Source organism: Pleurodeles waltl, chromosome 2_1, assembly GCF_031143425.1.
Source record: "Pleurodeles waltl isolate 20211129_DDA chromosome 2_1, aPleWal1.hap1.20221129, whole genome shotgun sequence".
Lineage (NCBI taxonomy): Eukaryota > Metazoa > Chordata > Amphibia > Caudata > Salamandridae > Pleurodeles > Pleurodeles waltl.
This window is the reverse complement of record NC_090438.1, coordinates 639,658,151-639,679,111: the sequence shown is the minus strand read 5'-3', so window position 1 is coordinate 639,679,111 and position 20,961 is coordinate 639,658,151. Positions and strand designations below refer to the sequence as shown.

At 43.8% G+C, this 20,961-nt stretch overlaps 1 protein-coding gene across 1 annotated transcript in view; it reads right to left on the bottom strand.

Annotated features, from left to right (window-relative positions):
* The window catches only part of PKD1L1 (polycystin 1 like 1, transient receptor potential channel interacting), a 1,079,023-nt gene that overhangs the window by 934,982 nt on the left and 123,080 nt on the right, over positions 1-20,961 (bottom strand). The window contains exon 5 of the mRNA XM_069216140.1: positions 8,855-9,013. Coding sequence (XP_069072241.1) covers positions 8,855-9,013 — 159 coding nt within the window. The remainder of the gene's footprint in view (positions 1-8,854; positions 9,014-20,961) is intronic.

The window sequence follows — 20,961 nt, the reverse complement described above, 5'->3', positions numbered from 1 at the left end:
GCACTCAGGCGATTCCACTCATGGTGCAGCACTACACCAGCCTCATCATTCAATCAGTGAAAAGTCCCATCTGTATTTCTACTTGTGCAAAACCACCTTCACTTTGCATTTCAAAATGCTGAGATGCACACAAAGGTCTTCTGTTTTGGTTGTATTCTAGCTTTACTAGTGCGTAACACTTTCAAGGACACAAAAATTACACTGTATTACCGGCCCCTTATGTGGGATATTGGTGCTATACATATGAAATCTACAATTGACAGACCACAAAGTGTGCCATCGGACATCTCGTAACAACCCTGCACTTCAGAGCCGGACAGAAATCTCCCTGCAGCTGCTCCAGATGTTTCCCTTCCTTGTATGACTCTAACAGCCCAGTGTGTGCAGTTCATCAGCTACAAGACAACCCCTTCCCCAGCTTCTTGTGTGGCTACCATCTGCCAATGAACCTTCTACAATCACAACTGGTGAAAGCTTGCCTACAGCTGTAGATTGATATCAGTGGTACAAGGGCCAGGGGATTTTCAACATGTTCGAAGAGTCCTTGGAAACGGAGCATACTAAAAAGCAAAACAACCAGTCTATGTCGTCACTGGCAGCTATCACAGCAGTGTTTGGCACACCAATTTTCTATGCAAAACTCCAAAAATAAACAAATTAGAGCTATTAGCGTTGTAAACTCCTAACCGCACTTTTCGCCACAAACTGAAAATTAAAAGTATACAATTTCACATAAGGGGGCCGATTTAAAGCGCCATGTCACGAGCGTAAAAAAGACTATTTAGAACAAAATGACTGATCCGGTTTCACGATCGCGCTGGGTAAAACCTAGAGTTCGCAAAGGAGTGCTAGGATAAACAATAGAATTAAACTGGTAGTCATGAAAACTGCTCAATTACTGCCCAGCGAGATCGCGCTGCCTACGAAATAAAAAGAAAAAGCAGTTCAGAAACCATACGGAAAAGGCCGGTGCCCTCGAGGAGGGCTAAACACCGGAAAAGGCAGAAAAGGCATGATGCACGCATGCCTTTCACTAATGAAGTCAAGCGAATTTTAAAAGGCAAGCCCATAAACCAAGAAAAGTAGTGGGCATGAACTGCTCATGGTTAAAAGCCCACAGAGAGATTACAACAGGGGCCAAAGCACTTGCACGCTCGACCCTAAAAAAAAAAAAAAGCAAGTGAGGCCTCCAGAACTGAAAACAATCCAGATGCAGCTTTAATTGACAATACTGTAGATTGGACCCTCCGAGACCAACACAATATTTTAGAGGCTTTCAGAGCTTGGCACAACACAGCAGATGAGGCCTCCATTTTTATACAAATCACTCAGTCCAAGACCATTACTGGGCAGACTGGGCTTCAAGATTGGCACATTACTTTTTCCCCATCTTTAACTAAGTTTTGGGAAGCATTCATGCCTCTCCATTTTCCTCCCTTCAGTCCAACTCTGTTGTGGTTGGTGCACTCTGTATGTCTCATTTCCTTTCACCCCAAAATAATTGCCACGTGCATCCTTACGTAGTTTTCTGGTATTGCTAATTTCCCTTCAAGTGTTTCAAATAGCTTTATTTACAATTGTGATGTTACCACAACACATTAAGATGTGCATAGTAGAGGCATGTGTACTGTGAGCAATAGGATACGTACATTATGAAATTTCAAGATACCACATTAGAATGTAGAAGAAAAGTCCATTGCGATTATATATGGCTTGCTCGTTATAATAATGCTTTAAAATAATTGGGGGCTCCCTAGATTGATGCTTTCCTGCACTGAATGCAGAGATCTTTGGATCAGTGAAGAATAAACATCTGTAGCGTGCAAAAAAATAAGTTAAAAAGGATCAAAAAATGAATCAAAGAGCCTGAAAGCAGAATCAAGAAACATGTAAGCGGAATGAAGAAGCACGGCCATAGAAATGATGAAACGTGGTGAAGGGGAATAGGAAGAGAAACACGGGTGATACAGGAGAATGGGAGAATCACGGCAGAAGGAGAACGGAGTAAGCAGTGAAGAAGACAGGTGCAAGCCTGCCGTAAGTTCTACAGAAGACCGAAAGACATGAAAACTTGAGGGAATAAACAGAAAAGCAAGTGAATGAGAGTGAAAGAGGAAAGGAAGACATGAAGTGTGAAAGAAATGAAGGAAGCATTTAAATGGAATGGAAGAAACATCAAACAACAAAGAAGAACTGTTAAAGATTAGTGATGACTGCATTAAAGATAAATTAAAGAGAACTGAAAAGTATTACAGGGAACATGGAAAATTAAGGAAACAAGAAAAATTAAAGAGAAATGGAGGATGAATGACGAAATCTGTGAAGAGGAATGAACAAAGCTTTGAAAAAGAAAGCATGGAGGAGCAATGAAAGAAGAACAAGAAGCGATCTGAGAAAGCATGGTCGAGTAAGGGTGCATAAAAGAGGAATTGAAGTACCTGTTCGCACGTCGGTCCTTAATAAGTAAACTTACAAGATTACGCATATAGGTCGATGAACCTTTTGATTCTCACGGAGTATCCTAGCTATGGTGTGACCAATGTTCTCAGTAATCGATGCACAAAGTTCAATAACCAAAACATCTATCAATAGTCAATATGAGCAATAAACATCACACCATGACCATTCAGCCATTAATAACCACACCTCAGTATACATTTTAGTAATTTTATTCCCCTATTGATTACAATACTAAGTCTTGAGATTAATTCAAATGCAATTCAATTTGATTAAAACCCAGCATCAATTTGTTAGAAGACGCCAAAAACAGATTAATCAAAGTTGTCTCAGAGTACATTCTATAGCATTACGATAAGTCAATAAGAGAATCGCAGACAAATAATCCTTCCTAGTCATTAAGTTCAACAAAGCAGTCCATCAACCATTTATATTGGTAATCTGTCAACGTCATGTAAGAAAACCCTCAACTAACCCAGATTAGCATTCGCATGTGGGACTTCATGCAAAACAATTTAGAAAACAAAGAATTTAGGAAAAAGCATCTAGCTAGAAAAACCTAGTAGACAGCGCAGTTGGTACCTAGAAAGAAAAGGCACAAAAATGCATTTCAGTCACATTATCTTATCTACCTATCCACGAAATGGGTCAGCAACAGAGTCAGTCAGCATCACATCAGGCTCTCAATCAGAGAGTATGAGACCAATGACAGAATCTCCGGAATAAGGTCTGCTCCGCTAACATCTGAACTCTCTTCCCTCCGTCACGTTGTTATATCAAAGTCACCCATACTATCAATCAATTTCCAATTGGTCAATTAGTCGTATGTTATTATTTTAACCAGTAATGTCTATGTACCAAATCTACGAATTCTAATATTTCACAGTTCACATGTCGTTGATTGGTCCGCTTTAGGATGTTCTCATCACCCGACTCGTCAGGTATAAGAAATTATGCATCTTCTTCTCTAGTCAGTATCTTCATTGTTCGAAGCCTGGGAAAGTACACCTAGCACGCATTACTCTTTTTTTCGATACTTTCAGGAGTCATCATCTCCTGTCCGTCGGTTCTCATAGAAGCTCTAGTTAAGCATTTTATTAAAACAATGAGCAGTTCACAGTCAGTTCATTTTGTCAGCATTTTTCCATTAGACATTAAGAAATTCAGCTTTTCTGCCTGAGGCCTGGCAAGACTAGGCTAAGACACTCGGTAAGTTAAGGCCTACAATTACACAGAACACAGGTCAAATCTCAATATGACATATTACTACATTAATCTAATACAATTTCAATATTTCATGTATGTTAATCGCTCATTTAGTACAATTCATAAATACTGGTGGCCATTCTCTGAGGTCACTATTTCAAAAATGCACATTATTTTTCTACGTTTTAATTTTCTACCAAATTCATTATTCAGAACCCAAACATTCATCAATAGTTTCTAATTAAGACATTTGCGTTATTAGAAGCATGAAAGCAGAATGAAGAGTGCATGAACGAGAAACAAATGTAATGGATGGCACTTTTAATGGAAATTAAGTAATCATAAATAAAAGAAAAGTAAAGAAAGCATGATTGAGGGCGAATACATACGAGAGGAACTGGGATAATTGAAAAAGCATGGAAGAAAAGTAGTAAAATGAAGGAAGCGTGGAAGAGGGCGCAAGAGGTTTCAATTAGAAATAGAGAAAGCATGGGATAGGATTTCAGGATGGACCAATGATTATTGCAGGAAGTATATTTTAGGACAAGTGTATGGAGGAGGTATTGAGGAACAGCGGTTAACGAATTGAGGAAGGAGGCGATGAAAAACATGAAGGAGGTCAGAAGAAATGAAGGAAACAGGAAAGAGTACTGAAGGAGAAGGCATGGAAGGGGACCGTAAGAAGCACGGGGGTGGAAATGGAGACAACATGAAAAGAGAATGGAGGAAGCATGATTGAATGAGAATTAGTAAAGCATGGACATGGAATAGGCCAAGCTCATAACAAATGAAAGAAGCATAAATGAGTACTGTAAGAATGAGGAAAGGAGGAAACATGTAAGGGCCATAGAGAAGCAAGGCAGAGGACAAAGCATTGAAGTACAAGCAATGGCAAAAACAGGGCTTTTCTTGCGGCTGCCAAAGCAAACCTTTTTGCTTTGCATTGCTTTTTACTGATGCTGTGCAGCATACGCAAAAAAGGTAGAAAAAAGTGCAATGTCATGTATGTGTGAATCAGTCATCCTGCATATGCATGCATCGTCACACTTCAGTGGCCCAGCGTGATGTATGCACATGCATGCATCACCGCACGTTTACACATACCATATGACGCAGCCTCCATTTTTTAATGTACTGTTTTATGTGCGCAAAATGCGTATTAGTTAGCAAGGTGCCAGGCACTCAAAAAAAGGATAATAAAAAAGCAGCTGCTGGGCACTTCTGTAGGAAAGTACCATCGTGCCTGGCATGTTACCCCCATTTTTACTTGTCTGTCAGTTTGTTTTTGCCTGTGTCACTGGGATCCTGCTAGCAAGGACCCCAGTGCTCATAGTTTGTGGCCTATATGTGTTCCCTGTGTGGTGCTTAACTGTATCACTGAGGCTCTGCTAACCAGAACCTCAGTGTTTATGCTCTCTCTGCTTTTAAAACTGTCACTGCAGGCTAGTTACAATTTTCACCAATTCTAATTGACACACTGGAATACCCTTATAATTCCCTAGTATATGGTACCCAGATACCCAGGGTACTGGGGTTCCAGGAGATCCCTATGGGCTGCAGCATTTTTTTTGCCACCCATGGGGAGCTCAGACAAATCTTACACAGGACTGACACTGCAGCCTGAGTGAAATAACGCACATGTTATTTCACAGCCATCTTACACTGCACTTAAGTAACTTATAAGTCACCTATATGTCTAACCTTCACTTGGTGAAGGTTAGGTACAAAGTTACTAGGTGTGAGGGCACCCTGGCACTAGCCAAGGCGCGCCCACATTGTTCAGGGCAATTTCCCCGGACTTTGTGAGTGCAGGGACACCATTACACGCGTGAACTACATATAGGTCAATACCTATATGTAGCTTCACAATGGTAACTCCGAACATGGCCATGTAACATGTCCAAGATCATGGAATTGTCCCCCCAAGCCAAATCTGGTATTGGGGTGCCAATCCCATGCATCCCCGAGGCTCCAGCATGGACCCCGGGTACTGCCAAACTAGCTCTCTGGGGATTTCTCAGCAGCTACCGCTGCTGCCATAAGCCAGCCTACACCGGTTCAGGGATCCCCCAGCCCCTGATCTGGCGCGAAACTGGACAAAGGGGAGTGACCACTCCCCTGTCCATCACCACCCCAGGGGTGGTGCCCAGACCTCCTCCAGTGTGTCCCAGACCTCTGCCATCTTGAATGCAGAGGTGTGAGGGCACAATGGAGACCTCTGAGTGGCCAGTGCCAGCAGGTGACATCAGAGACTGCTCCTGATAGGCTCTTACCTGGTTAGGTAGCCAATCCTCCTCTGAGGGCTATTTAAGGTCTCTCCTGTGGGTTTCTCGTCAGATAACAAATGCAAGAGCTCACCAAAGTTCCTCTGCATCTCTCTCTTCAACTTCTGCCAAGGATCAACCGCCACCTGCTCCGGGACGCCTGCAAAACCGCAACAAAGTAGCAAGACGACTACCAGCAACATTGTTGCACCTAATCCTGCCGGCTTTCTCGACTGTTTCCTGGTGGTGCATGCTCTGAGGGCTGTCTGCCTTCACCCTGCACTGGAAGCCAAGAAGAAATCTCCTGTGGGTCGACGGAATCTTCCCCCTGCTAACGCAGGCACCAAACTTCTGCATCACCGGTCCTCTGGGTCCCCTCTCATCTTCACGAGCGTGGTCCCTAGAACACAGGAGCTGGATCCAAGTGACCCCGACAGTCCAGTGGCCCTTCTCTCCAAATTTGGTGGAGGTAAGTCCTTGCCTCCCCACGCCAGACAGTAATCCTGTGTTCTGCGTGATCAGCAGCTGCAAGGGCTTCAGTGCACTTCTGCAAGGATTCCTTCATGCACAGCACAGCCCAGGTCCCCAGCACTCCGTCCTGCATTGCTCAACTTGCGGAGTTGACCATCGACTTTGTGGGAACCTCTTTTGTTGTGTTGAGACGACCACTATCCTCAGATTTCCTGAATGCCTGTTCAAGTACTTCTGCGGGTACTGCCTGCTTCTGCATGGGCTCTCTCTGTTGCTGAGCACCCCCTCTTTTCTCCTCCTCCAAGGGGCGACCTCCTGGTCTTTCCTGGGCCCAGACAGCACCCATTATCTTCAACCGCAACTCTTGCAGGTAGCAAGGCTTGTTTGCGGTCTTTCTGTGTGGAAATAACTCTGCATCCTCCAGCATACTGTGGGACATCTTCTGACCAAAGGAGAAGTTCCTGGCACCTTCCGTTGTTGCAGAATCATTGGCTTCTTCCACCCGGATGCAGCCATCTCGACTGTACTGTCTTTCTGGGGTAGTAGGGTAACTTTACTCCTACTTTTCAGGGTCTTGGGGTGGGGTATCTTGGACACCCTTGGTGTTTTCTTACACTCCCAGCGACCCTCTACACACTACACTGGGCCTGGGGTCCATTCGTGGCTTGCATTCCACTTTTGGAGTATATGGTTTGTGTTGCCCCTAGGCCTATTGTCTCCTATTGCATTCTATTGTGTTCTACAGTGTTTGCACTACTTTTCTAACTGTTTACTTACCTGATTTTGGTTTGTGTGTATATTTTGTGTATTTTACTTACCTCCTAAAGGAGTATATCCTCTGAGATACTTTTGGCATATTGTCACTAAAAGTACATTTATTTTTAGTAACTCGGAGTATTGTGTTTCTTATGATATAGTGCTATATGATATAAGTGGCATAGTAGGCGCTTTGCATGTCTCCTAGTTCAGCCTAACCTGCTCTGCTATAGCTACCTCTATCAGCCTAAGCTGCTAGAACACTACTAATCTACTAATGAGGGATAACTGGACCTGGCACAAGGTGTAAGTACCATCAGGTACCCACTATCAGCCAGGCCAGCCTCCTACAACTCCTAAAATAGCAAACAAAAAAATAAACATGCAACAGGGAAAGGCAGAGGAATTAAGTTTAACGCCACTGAGTGGTAAGATTAACAGGGATCCTAGTGAATGAGCAACAGCGGTGTTGAGAGGCTTTAATGCAACAAAAAAAGTGGGGCAGGTGTGGGAGGGAAAATAGATGACCATCTAAAAGAACGGGGTAGTTGTGAGGTGAAAGCAACCCACAGGGGTGAGGGAAAGAAAATAGATGTACTCCTGTGGATGCAAAAGAAACCAGCACTGGTTATCAGCCTCTTAAGTTTGCAAATGCTATTTTTTTGGTCATGGCTTTCGTAAACCTCAATGATTGTGTGGGCTGCTGGGCCCTCACCAATTTTGTGGGAAAAAAACTTTGCCTGAAAGTGAATCTTTTTTAGTCTCAAAGTGCACATTCCTATAGTAGTCCCTAGCACTGAAGGGAACTACTTTGAGCGTGGATGACCCAATTGTAAACGAACTGACTGGACACACAGCGATTTGAGCCAAATGCCTTAAGTGGTCCAACAAACTACCATAGTCTGTCTGTTGCAGAGGGTGGAAGACAGATAGAAATGACAACAGACCAATGAATGGAGAGGGACGGCCGAGAGGCCATATGTTAGTTTTTTATATATATAATTTTGGTAAAATTAAAAGGTTCTGGCTGTCAGGTAGAAAAGAGTAACTCATAATATGAATAGTGGAAGAATACTAGTCTTCTAGTCAAAAGCATGGTAAAGAATTATGCTCCAGAGAGGGCCAAACTCAGTCAGAGACAGGAAGGCCACCAAATAAGAAGGAAGTGAAAGAGCAGTGAAGGGCAACTGATGGTACACAATGGCTTGTCACAAGGCCCACAGTACTGGAAATTGTCCACAATTGGTCTTTGACAATCAATAGCTAAAAGCTGTCTGTAGGAGGGACCTAAATCTAGAGGAAGTATGGAAGAAGAATAGCCTAATTAGCAAGAGGCCTGTAAGGGAAGTGCATTAACCTGCAAATATAATGCAGCCTACATCCAGCATGCAGTACGCCTAAACCAATAACAGTGAGGTTACCAAGGTTATTAAAGAGGGCTTTTACGAATAGCCTTCTTTTAGACGGAACAATCCCCAATATTACCACATCTGACACGGAAATAACAGTGTTTGTTAGTTATTGGTTCATACAGAGTCAGCGTGGCTTTGGAGGATTTCATTGCCAACGTATATGTTAGTGAAGTGAAGAAACACTACACACTTTGAGAAGTGGAATATTGTTTTCCATCATGTACCAATTCTCAACAATAAGGGAAAGAAAATATTGAGTTGCAGAAACAAAGCATAATGTTAACTTACATATTACATATCTTCCAGGTGTAGAGTACATCCAGTTAAGAGAAACTGTATAGCAACCATTCCGCTGAACATCTGTGGTGTATCTCACTAAATTTTCTGTCGTCCACTGTACAATCAATTGGATTTTGGTAAAGTTTTCAAACGTCAAACTTTGTATTCCTGGGACGAGAAAGATAATTGAATAGCAAAATAGATTTTATAGTAACAATGCATGACTGTAAAAGTATTTTTGACAGAATATATTGAAAAATATTTTCAGTGTCACTTTCATGTACATTATTTAGGGGTCGCCAGGGGTCACAGCTGCGACCCTTAGCTTGCCCTTTGCTACACCTGGCTTCAGGCGTGGCAAATACAGTGCCAGGAACACAGTGGCAGCTCGTCTTTTTGGATAGCATTTGGGACTTCAGTCTGTTTTCTGTTCATTTTTTTTTAACGAATGGTGAATAATATTTACTACTAGTGTAATAAAAATGAGGTACAATTATCTGGAATATGCCCTTCTATGGCAGCTGTGGTAAGCAAAATGCTTTTAAATGTATGTTGTGTGCAGGCTTGCGGGTGAGCAATGCACTTATTTGAGTGTGTAAATTTAAAGGTCTCTGAATATGTAAGTATGTGTGTGAGTGAAAATGGAGGTCAAAGGGTGTGTGATGTAATTTCCGAAAACCACTGGCCTTTTAGTGAATTAATGTCCATGGTTACATTCGGATAAGGACATTTTGTCATTTCTGTGCATACTATTGTTCGTAGCGTCACAAGCAGTATATACCCTACGGCAAGACTCCAGCAAACCACCGATCAATACTGCTACTCAGACTGCAGCGCCCAACACTATAAGAATGGTTTGGGCAGCAAAGTTTTAGTCTTTTTTTTAATGCATATTAAATTAATAAACAAATGTTGTGCTTGTTTCTAAATTATACAGACAGTGCACCACGTGGCAGACTCTCACAAGTGCTGGTGTTGACAAGTAAGTGCAGGTGCCGAGCACCAGAAACTATTGGCTCAAATTAAGCACTGAGCTTGCATTCATTTGAGTTCTGATGATTTGGAGCGTGCACTCACCATTTCCTAAACACGTCCAGCACCTTCAGCGGTAGGGCTTCACAGATGCCAAGTGCCTGCTTGTGAGACTCGAGGTTCTACTCACCCTGAGTCAATTAGAAAAGGATAAAGCAAGCAGTGAATTCCGATGTCCTGCTGCAACCAGTTGGCACACTGGGCTTGAGCTTGGCTTGAGCCAAATGTACACCTGGTTGTGCTTCGGCCCTTGTCTCATGGGTACTGGTTCTAAAATAGAGCCTGAACAAACTAAAACGTCCTGTAGCCAGACCTAAGAACGACTTACAATGTGCCACTCATTTATAAATACCGACATAATAAACATTGGTTAAACAGCCACATCTTGGTCAATGGAGAGGTGCTCAATGTTTTGTTTTCACACTAGAAATTGCATTTCTCAAAAACAAATAAAACCAGCGCATCGCATCGCTGCATGATGCTTAAGCTTGCACACTGGGTCAGTGAGCTGAATGCTGGTCAGAGACGCAAGGTCACGTCCGCCATCCATCCGTCCGCGCTTGGTGAATTAAGTGACTTTAAATTAGGTAATAGTAACTCTTAAATCTCTTATCTGCAGCACCTAGAAACTGTAGAAGTGCAGCATGAAAGACTACATAACAACATGTAGGAAGTTGGCTCTGTATGTGCTATTTCAAAGTAAGGAATAGCATGCACAGAGTCCAAGGGTTCCCCTTAGAGGTAAAATAGTGGTAAAAGAGATAATACTAATGCTCTATTTTGTGGTAGTGTGGTCGAGCAGTAGGCTTATCCAAGGAGTAGTGTTAAGCATTTGTTGTACATACACATAGACAATAAATGAGGTACACACACTCAGAGACAAATCCAGCCAATAGGTTTTGTATAGAAAAATATCTTTTCTTAGTTTATTTTAAGAACCACAGGTTCAAATTTAACATGTAATATCTTGTTTGAAAGGTATTGCAGGTAAGTACATTAGGAACTTTGAATCATTTCAATTGCATGTATACTTTTCAAGTTATTCACAAATAGCTATTTCAAAAGTGGACACTTAGTGCAATTTTCACAGTTCCTGGGGGAGGTAAGTTTTTGTTAGTTTTACCAGGTAAGTAAGACACTTACAGGGTTCAGTTCTTGGTCCAAGGTAGCCCACCGTTGGGGGTTCAGAGCAACCCCAAAGTCACCACACCAGCAGCTCAGGGCCGGTCAGGTGCAGAGTTCAAAGTGGTGCCCAAAACGCTTAGGCTAGAACGGAGAGAAGGGGGTGCCCCGGTTCCGGTCTGCTTGCAGGTAAGTACCTGCGTCTTCGGAGGGCAGACCAGGGGGGTTTTGTAGGGCACCGGGGGGGACACAAGCCCACACAGAAATTTCACCCTCAGCAGCGCGGGGGCGGCCGGGTGCAGTGTAGAAACAAGCGTCGGGTTCGCAATGTTAGTCTATGAGAGATCTCGGGATCTCTTCAGCGCTGCAGGCAGGCAAGGGGGGGGGTTCCTCGGGGAAACCTCCACTTGGGCAAGGGAGAGGGACTCCTGGGGGTCACTTCTCCAGTGAAAGTCCGGTCCTTCAGGTCCTGGGGGCTGCGGGTGCAGGGTCTCTCCCAGGCGTCGGGACTTTGGATTCAAAGAGTCGCGGTTAGGGGAAGCCTCGGGATTCCCTCTGCAGGCGGCGCTGTGGGGGCTCAGGGGGGACAGGTTTTGGTACTCACAGTATCAGAGTAGTCCTGGGGTCCCTCCTGAGGTGTTGGATCTCCACCAGCCGAGTCGGGGTCGCCGGGTGCAGTGTTGCAAGTCTCACGCTTCTTGCGGGGAGCTTGCAGGGTTCTTTCAAGGCTGCTGGAAACAAAGTTGCAGCCTTTCTTGGAGCAGGTCCGCTGTCCTCGGGAGTTTGTCTTTTCGAAGCAGGGGCAGTCCTCAGAGGATGTCGAGGTCGCTGGTCCCTGTGGAAGGCGTCGCTGGAGCAGGATCTTTGGAAGGCAGGAGACAGGCCGGTGAGTTTCTGGAGCCAAGGCAGTTGTCGTCTTCTGGTCTTCCTCTGCAGGGGTTTTCAGCTAGGCAGTCCTTCTTGTAGTTGCAGGAATCTAATTTTCTAGGGTTCAGGGTAGCCCTTAAATACTAAATTTAAGGGCGTGTTTAGGTCTGGGGGGTTAGTAGCCAATGGCTACTAGCCCTGAGGGTGGGTACACCCTCTTTGTGCCTCCTCCCAAGGGGAGGGGGTCACAATCCTAACCCTATTGGGGGAATCCTCCATCTGCAAGATGGAGGATTTCTAAAAGTTAGAGTCACTTCAGCTCAGGACACCTTAGGGGCTGTCCTGACTGGCCAGTGACTCCTCCTTGGTGCTTTCTTTGTTCCCTCCAGCCTTGCCGCCAAAAGTGGGGGCCGTGGCCGGAGGGGGCGGGCAACTCCACTAAGCTGGAGTGCCCTGCTGGGCTGTGACAAAGGGGTGAGCCTTTGAGGCTCACCGCCAGGTGTCACAGCTCCTGCCTGGAGGAGGTGTTAGCATCTCCACCCAGTGCAGGCTTTGTTACTGGCCTCAGAGTGACAAAGGCACTCTCCCCATGGGGCCAGCAACATGTCTCTGGTGTGGCAGGCTGCTGGAACTAGTCAGCCTACACAGACAGTCGGTTAAGTTTCAGGGGGCACCTCTAAGGTGCCCTCTGTGGTCTATTTTACAATAAAATGTACACTGGCATCAGTGTGCATTTATTGTGCTGAGAAGTTTGATACCAAACTTCCCAGTTTTCAGTGTAGCCATTATGGTGCTGTGGAGTTCGTGTTTGACAGACTCCCAGACCATATACTCTTATGGCTACCCTGCACTTACAATGTCTAAGGTTTTGTTTAGACACTGTAGGGGTACCATGCTCATGCACTGGTACCCTCACCTATGGTATAGTGCACCCTGCCTTAGGGCTGTAAGGCCTGCTAGAGGGGTGTCTTACCTATACTGCATAGGCAGTGAGAGGCTGGCATGGCACCCTGAGGGGAGTGCCATGTCGACTTACTCGTTTTGTCCTCACTAGCACACACAAGCTGGCAAGCAGTGTGTCTGTGCTGAGTGAGAGGTCTCCAGGGTGGCATAAGACATGCTGCAGCCCTTAGAGACCTTCCTTGGCATCAGGGCCCTTGGTACTAGAAGTACCAGTTACAAGGGACTTATCTGGATGCCAGGGTCTGCCAATTGTGGATACAAAAGTACAGGTTAGGGAAAGAACACTGGTGCTGGGGCCTGGTTAGCAGGCCTCAGCACACTTTCAATTGTAAACATAGCATCAGCAAAGGCAAAAAGTCAGGGGGCAACCATGCCAAGGAGGCATTTCCTTACACAACACAATTATTTTATGGTTACTAACCCTTCACTGTTGACGGGTCTGCCTTTGAGGTCATAATTAAATACAGTGTCTAGGGGCGAATTTATACACAAGAGTGAACGGTTTCCTGAGTATTTAAGAAGCTTATTTATGAACCATGTCCTCGAGACCCACAAACTAAGTATATTTGCAGGTTGGAGGATTGGGCTGGTAAGATCAACTGGGGTACAGTCAACTGCTGTCGCTGTAATCTGTCAAAGCTGGACTGCTAAGGGTCAAAACAAGGAAGATCTCAGAGAAAGTGCACAGGTTAGAGATGGGGATCTTCGAGTTAGCTCCCACGGTGGAATCTCAAAGCGCAACTTGATGAGATGGCTCCGCAAACACAGCTCCTGGAGACTAGGGTTGAAGACCAGGAGAGCAACGCCAGATGAAGCATATGAACAGTGGGCCTGCACGAGAACACAGATGGCAATTCTTTGATTGGAACCTCAAAACATGCCAGGCCTTACAATCAGAAACAACAATGTTCAAGAAAAAGAAAGAGGTGGGGCCACCCCTACGAGAAAACAAATAAGGGTGGAAAAGGAGCAGCTGGTCACAGCAGCGGCTCCTCAGAATTTTTAGGTGGAGGATAGCAGTGCGCTAGCACTGCTTTTCCAACTTGTTGTCATGTGTGGGTTTTAACCACGCCCACCTAACCCCATCACTTTCACTTGTTCTTTGGCTTGCCTTACAGCAATCCCTTGATGTCTTTTGTAAATGCTTTACGTTTGTCCCGCCTGGAGTTATGCCTTGTAGGCTGACTCTGTTACATAGATAATTGCATGATTGCAGATATACTTCAGCATGGGTTAACTACTTTGTTCTTTTGTCTCTCCCTTTAATGGTTTAATGCAGCCATGGCACAAACAGCACAAACTCAATCGGCGGTCCATCTCTTATTAAGATTATTTTGTTTTCAAAACTTACTCAATCTATTAGGTCAGCCTAATATTCAGTCACCCATCTTATAACCAATGCCGTTCGTACATTATAACACTTCCGGGCCCCATAATACCCAATCCCTTGGTTAAACAGTCTGTGAGCTGTCTGAGTGGGAGGTACTGATCAAGGTGTAAAAAAAAAAAAAAAAAAAAAAAAACCTTAAGAATGGAGCAAGGGAAATGCTTCAGCCAATCCTAGGGTGCCTCACAGCATTCTAAAATTCAGATTGGCAGTGGAATTCTCAAACGCCTATCTCTCAACTGTCCTCCTATGGGCTTTGTGTGACGCTTTGCTTTGGGCGGGCTGGGGTTAGCTGAAGTTTTTTTTTTTTTTTTTTTTTTTTAAACTAGAGGTGAGCCTGTTTTGCATCAGCTGGCGTCAGCCTGTGTTAGGTTGCATAGTACGCGGTATGCTGCTGCTAGTTCCGGTCGTTCTGGATGGGAGGAAAGCAGGAATACCCAGAAAAATAGCATACCCCACCACTTTTAAAAACATTCCGTGAGTGAGGCAGTAGTGGGATCCCGGCCCCTTACAGGACGGTCAGATGGAAATGTTGCAAAATTTCTGTGTGCCTTCCTTTCCTTCTGGTTTCTCTTTTTCATTTTTAGGTCACGCACAAGCGTAAGACCTCTTGTATACTTTTATGTATATTTCTTCTGTGGGCTTCCAGCTATTTCATTTGTTAGTTTCAGTGTCATTTAAAAATCCTTGCTTGCTAGTAGCCAGGCATGCCTCTTCGTCCCTTTTTCTGTGTGGGAGCAGGGACCAACTACTGTATAATTACCTATGTCCTGTTTATCTAGTCTGAAGGGGACTTTTTTTTTTGTAATCTCCCTGTGGGCTTTTAACCATGCCCCTGTCACGCCCATCACTTTCGTTAGTTTGTGGGATTGCTTTTTAAAATTCACTTGATTTCGTTTGTGAAAGGCATGCATACATCATGCCTTTTACGGTGTTTGGCCCTTCTCCTTAGCGCACTGGCCAACTACTGAAAACATACGAGGCTCCATGTTTTCCACATGGTTTCTGGACTACTTTTTCTTTTTATTTCCTACGCAGCACGATCTTGCTGGGCAGCAATTGAGCGCTTTGCATGACTACCAGTTAAATTCTATTGTTTATCCTAACACTCCTTGGCGAATTCAAGGTTTCACACAGTGTGATTGCACTTGTTTTTTTTTCTTCATTTTCCCCAGTCCCTATCCCCACCTCTGCCAACCCCCTTGTTTACTTTGTTTCCTGCTCCTGTCCAGGGAAGCTTCCCTTTTCATTTGCAGAGCATTCTTCCTCTGAGCTTAGCTATAAACAAGGCTATAAATCAGCCTGTTATCTTGATCACATTTGGTCTTTGTGGGCTCTCTGCACCCTCTCTCAGCTGCCTTCCTACCACCCTTCCTTGGCTTGGATTTTCTTTAACAAATGTGTGCCTGCCTGTGTGCTGAGAGCAAGGGCAGTGGACTGCTTGTAATTGCTTATAGCCTCCGCACCCAGCTCCACCAGGGCTCTGCAATCCTTAGAGACAGTGCCCACCTCTGCCTCATAATGGGATCCCACTCGCAGCTCCATCAGTGCACCTCAGTTCACACACTCCAGGCCCTCAGCTGTGCCAGTGCCAGAAACCCCATGCATGCTGTCTGCCAGAGCACCTCAGTACTTGGAGTTAGTACACTCTGCTGCTCCAATACTGGGACCCCGGTAGCAGCTCCATCAGTGCACTGCAGTTCACACACTCCAAGCCCTCAGCCATTCCAGTGCCAGGAGACCCACACACATCGTCTGCCAGAGCACCTCAGTTTTTGAAGTCAGTACACTCTGCAGTTCCGGTACTGGGATCTTGGGCGCAGCTCCATCAGTGCACCTCAGTTCTACCCGGCGAGGTCACTTCCTTTCCTATACTGGGACCCTACTCACATACAGCTCATTACAGCAGCTCAATTATAATATTTACTGTTGATAGAAGCCACCACAGCTCCGCCAGAATCCATCAATTCTAACATTCAGTGCACATTTCTTCTCAGTACAAAGGCTCACACATGCCTTTCAGGACGCCTCGCTTCTGTGGTTCAGAGACAAAACCACTCCAAAAATGGGTCCCACTCACAGTTTCACCAGGAGAGGACATCAGGTGGGAGCTGACGGTCATGTGTTATCGGGGAGTGTGCATCTACTGATCAGAGCATTACTTGCTGGAAGATATTGTTGTGACAGCTGTGCCCTCCGTAAGATATGCAATTAGGTTCTATAATACAATGCCCATTTCAGTCATGGGTACAATCACCCTGTCAAAGATGGTTGTCCTTTTGAGGCTCCTGTATTGCTTGCCTAATCCAGGTTTCTAGGTTGCTTTTTTTCCCCCAAGAACTGGACCGCATGCTAATCAGTTTCATATGGGGTACATGGCAGCTCAGAATAGCTCTGATTTGCACATGGTTGGGTCAAAACTGAAGTGGCATGGTAGACAAAAAACCAATGTGTTGAAATGCTACCCCCAACAATTGCCATTGGTTAGATTTATTGCAAGCATTCATACCATCACCTTTTTGTGTGCTTGGCCCAGCTAACGTGGACCGTTAGATGGTGTGCAGCTTGTTGGGAGGGAACACTAGCTGAAAGTATAGATGAACCCCAAGGATATCCTGACACAGCTGCTAATTTATTCATTCAGACAAAACATGTTCAAAGCTCAGGACATACAGTTAAGGACACTCTGTATTCCTGGGCCCTTCAGAGAACACACACAAGGGTTCGCTACACGAGGGAAATTCCTTTACTTGAAGACTGCCACGTAGGAGGAACTAGAGAGCACTATATGAATGGGCCGATAGTGGGCCTATAACATTAAGTAGCTTCTACACAGGAGGACATGCATGCATTTCAAGGCTTACCCATGGCAAAGGACATTCCAGCTGGGCATTTCCTGATGCATGAGGCTTTGTTGGTGACCATACGAGAATGGTGGAGCATGAGAGAACGGCTTATGCAGGTACATTTCTCTACAATTCAATTGTGACATTCTCAAAGAAGGTTGTGGAGACCTTATGGGAAACATAGGCTACTGGTGTAGGAATGCGGATTAGGGATAATGTTTAGGATGGAATACATAAAGCACGACTTCGAGGTCTCAAGAAATTCTAGATTCAAATGAATTCAGTACTATTATCTCCAAAGTTTGTATGCCAAGCCCAAGAGGATTAACCATAAGTACACTGTTTTAAACTGCCAATCTGACTTGACAAAAACTCCTTGCGAGCCTTAAAACTCCAATTACATATAAGTCACCCACAAGGCAGGCTCTAAACAGCCCATAGGTCACTATGCATAAATAGCTGTACTTCTAGGTTTTACATGTCCTGGTAGTGAAACATTCACTAATTCACCTATCACAATTGTGAGGCTTTCCTAACCAGTAGAATAATGTTGGTTCATCATATAACTTAATAAGTGATAACTTTTGTTTAGGAGCAGGTAGAAAAAGCATGTTTGGTATCTAGGTAATTGTAACTGAAATCTTCTTTAATGGAAAAGTCAGATTTTAAGTCACAATTCGGAAAATGACACTTTTAGAAAGTTGCCATTTTCTTATTTTAACCACTTGGTGCCTGCAGCCTGCTTCCTGGGTCACATGACTAGGTGTATTTTGCAGTTGGCATTTGTGTATTCCTTCAAGACAACTATACAATAGAGAGACTGGGTGTTGTCTGGATAGGCCATCCAAGACCCTGCCTCAGCTCACACACAAAGAAAGTTACACTAGGCTGTTGTGACTCAGACAGCCTGGGACCAGGGCAGAGACAGGAAATTCCAGATTCTTCAGTTTGGGGGGGGGGGGGGGGGGGGAGGAGATCTCCGGAAGTTTTTCCACTTCAAAGCTGGTACCAGGTATGACATTAGGACCCTCAGACCCATTCTTCAGTTCACTTCTAGACTCTCGGGGGACTAACCTGCTGCTTGTGGCTTGCTGTGTTCTTCACAGGACTGCCCTACTGCACCAAGAGGATTGCTCTGTTGCCTGAAGTCTGCATTGAGCCCTTAGGACAGCTCTGCTGCTTGTGCCCTGTTCTTCTGCTTGAATCCAAGACTTCCACAGTGACCCCAAGGGCCTCCTCATCAGAGTCTCAAGGACAAAAAAAAGTCTCCAACCAAAAGGTGCCCAGGTAGTCCAAATTTAAAACATGGGACTTATAACTTTTGGCCAAAAAGTGCCCTGAGAACCAAGAGGCGCTCAGGACCAACCTGCTCGCCGATCCGCCAAAGATGCTTCACTAGTCGGCCTGACTTTGCAGTAGCTGCTGCCATGTTTTTCTCCACAGCAGCAAATCTTCTTCAGTGGCTCCTCACAGAAGGGGTATCCAGAGTAATGGAGCCCTCATCAGCTACAGCCTCAGCTTCGTCCTGTAAGAGATTTTCAACTTCTGTAAAGGAGACCAAGTCTGAACATAGAAATCTTCACTGCATCTTCGTCCAGGAGCTCCCCTACGATAATGAATTCTTCTTTGGACACAGCTGGCTGCCTTGCCAAACTTTATCCTCTCAGACATTTTTTCATAAAAAGTGTTTATAAGTCCAAAGGTAAGCAGACACAGGACCCAATCCACTTCTATTTGAAACGTGTTCCATCGCAGTCAACCAGATCTTGCGCAAGACCAGGTCCAATTTGAAACTAGGTGTTTGCACAGTTGATGCTTTGATCTTTTAGTCACCATTTTTCACTTCCAAATTCTAAAAACTGTTTTTACTGTTTAAGTGCTGCATAAATACTTTACACATTTCATCTAAGTTAAGCCTGACTGCTTTTTGTGCCAAATTACCAAAGAGTTAGGCACAGGCTAATTTAGTGACTTTTTGTGGTTCACCGACAAGGATTGTGGCTGTTTGAGCAAGGTTTCACCCCCCTCAACTAACAACCACATTTCTCACAACCATTTCCTCCATTATGAAGGTATTCTTTCTGTTTGTTACAGTTGCTTACAAAACTGGATACAAACTAGCTTTCACTACCATGTTCAACATGTAACTGTGAGATATCTGGGAAAGTAACAACTGTTATTCATGGTTGGCAAATGGGTTCAGTGTCCTTTTTTTTTATTACATAAAGGGAATGTATTAGACACTACTTAAGTATTGTAAACATGTTTGACATAAATAATTTAAAAAAAATCTGTTTAGAGAAAAATAAATGCTGTCTTTGTAAATGATATAACTGTACATTTTGCCAAGATTAATGGCGTAAGTAGGGCCTGCTCTCTCCAAGCTCCTAGAACAGTGACAAAAATGTTGCTGACTTCGCTAGTGCATGGCCACATTTACCAGTTTGGTGTTTCCCTTTCTACCTGCTTGAAGAATTAAAAAAACAAAAAGGAGTTTTATTCAAATCCTTTTAACCTTGAATCAAATCTCTGGTTGCCAAATACTCTACATGGAGCCTGGCAAAATAAAAGTAGTTCAGATTGTTTGGTTTGTAGTACCAAGCTGGTTAACCAGTTGAATGCCTTAAAGGGGTAAGGTTCCTGGGTTATCATGAAATATGTGAAAAAGCAAAAGATTAATGATTGAAGTGTGCCTGACTAGCCAATAGTACCGAATAAGCATCTGGCCAGTCGCTAATTTTCTTGGTCTGATCAAATTTTTTTAGGATTTCCGAGGGGTAAGGAGAGACACATTAATACATTTCAATCATTTTACAGTGTAACCCATTTGGGCACATGTTGAATCTTGGAAGTGAAATTAAAGTTCAAAAGATTTATTACAAATTCAAAGCCAGACTTATGTAAATAAGTCTCAAACATACTATATAAGTACATAGTCACCAAAGGTGAGTTATATAGTGTTGAATCAGACTAAATTGTACTAGCATGAGTCATACCAAAATTTCTGTTGTAGCAATACAAAAGTTCAAAAACAACACCTGATGTTCTGAATCCACGCTTTGATTTTCCTGCCCGACCATCAAATCTAAATAATCCAACTATTCCAAATAAGCTAAAGGGAAACCTAAGAATTCTTCAAACTATGGAAATAAGAAATGAATCAAAAGTGTCAGCATCACAGAAACCTCAGTAGAAGTTCTGCAGAAGAGAGATGTGTGTGGCATAAAGCCACAGCAGCCAAAATAAAGGAAAAGAGGTCTACATCTAGAGGTCTATATCTAAGTCTCTAAGGGTCCGCTCTAGTCAAAGGGTAAAGTAAATGTGCCTCTCTAACTAAACAGAACTTAAATCTCAGCAGATCTTTCAGTAGCGGACATCAACAGCTGTAACTTTCCACTTTCCGTGCACAGTTGAAGTTTGCAACTCCCATTAGCCTTTCATCTTGAACTAAGCACAAGATCAATCTTGGATCACTCCTGTGTCCAGTAATCCAGAGGGGAGTTGTTCTTCATGCCTCCTTGTTAACACCCCTTGTTCTTGGCAACCCATCTTCCCATACCCCATCATCTAAACTACCAACAAGCTCTTCGTTAAATGGAATCTTGTAAAGTAACACCTGCAAATAAAGAAATATGCAACAAGAGCAAAACTCCACATTGAAGGATAAACACAGAAAAACGTTTCAGGCCTTACCTCCAGTGAACTTAACATAGAACGCAATGCACATTTGAACACATAATTATACATGCATTTCTCATAAGTACAATAAATGAAGAATAACAATGAAAATATATCAACTAAGATCATAACAATACATTTGAATAACATTGCATATATGTGTATTTCTTCAATAAATAAATTTCATTACAGAATATGCACACTACTTTACATTTCATTAT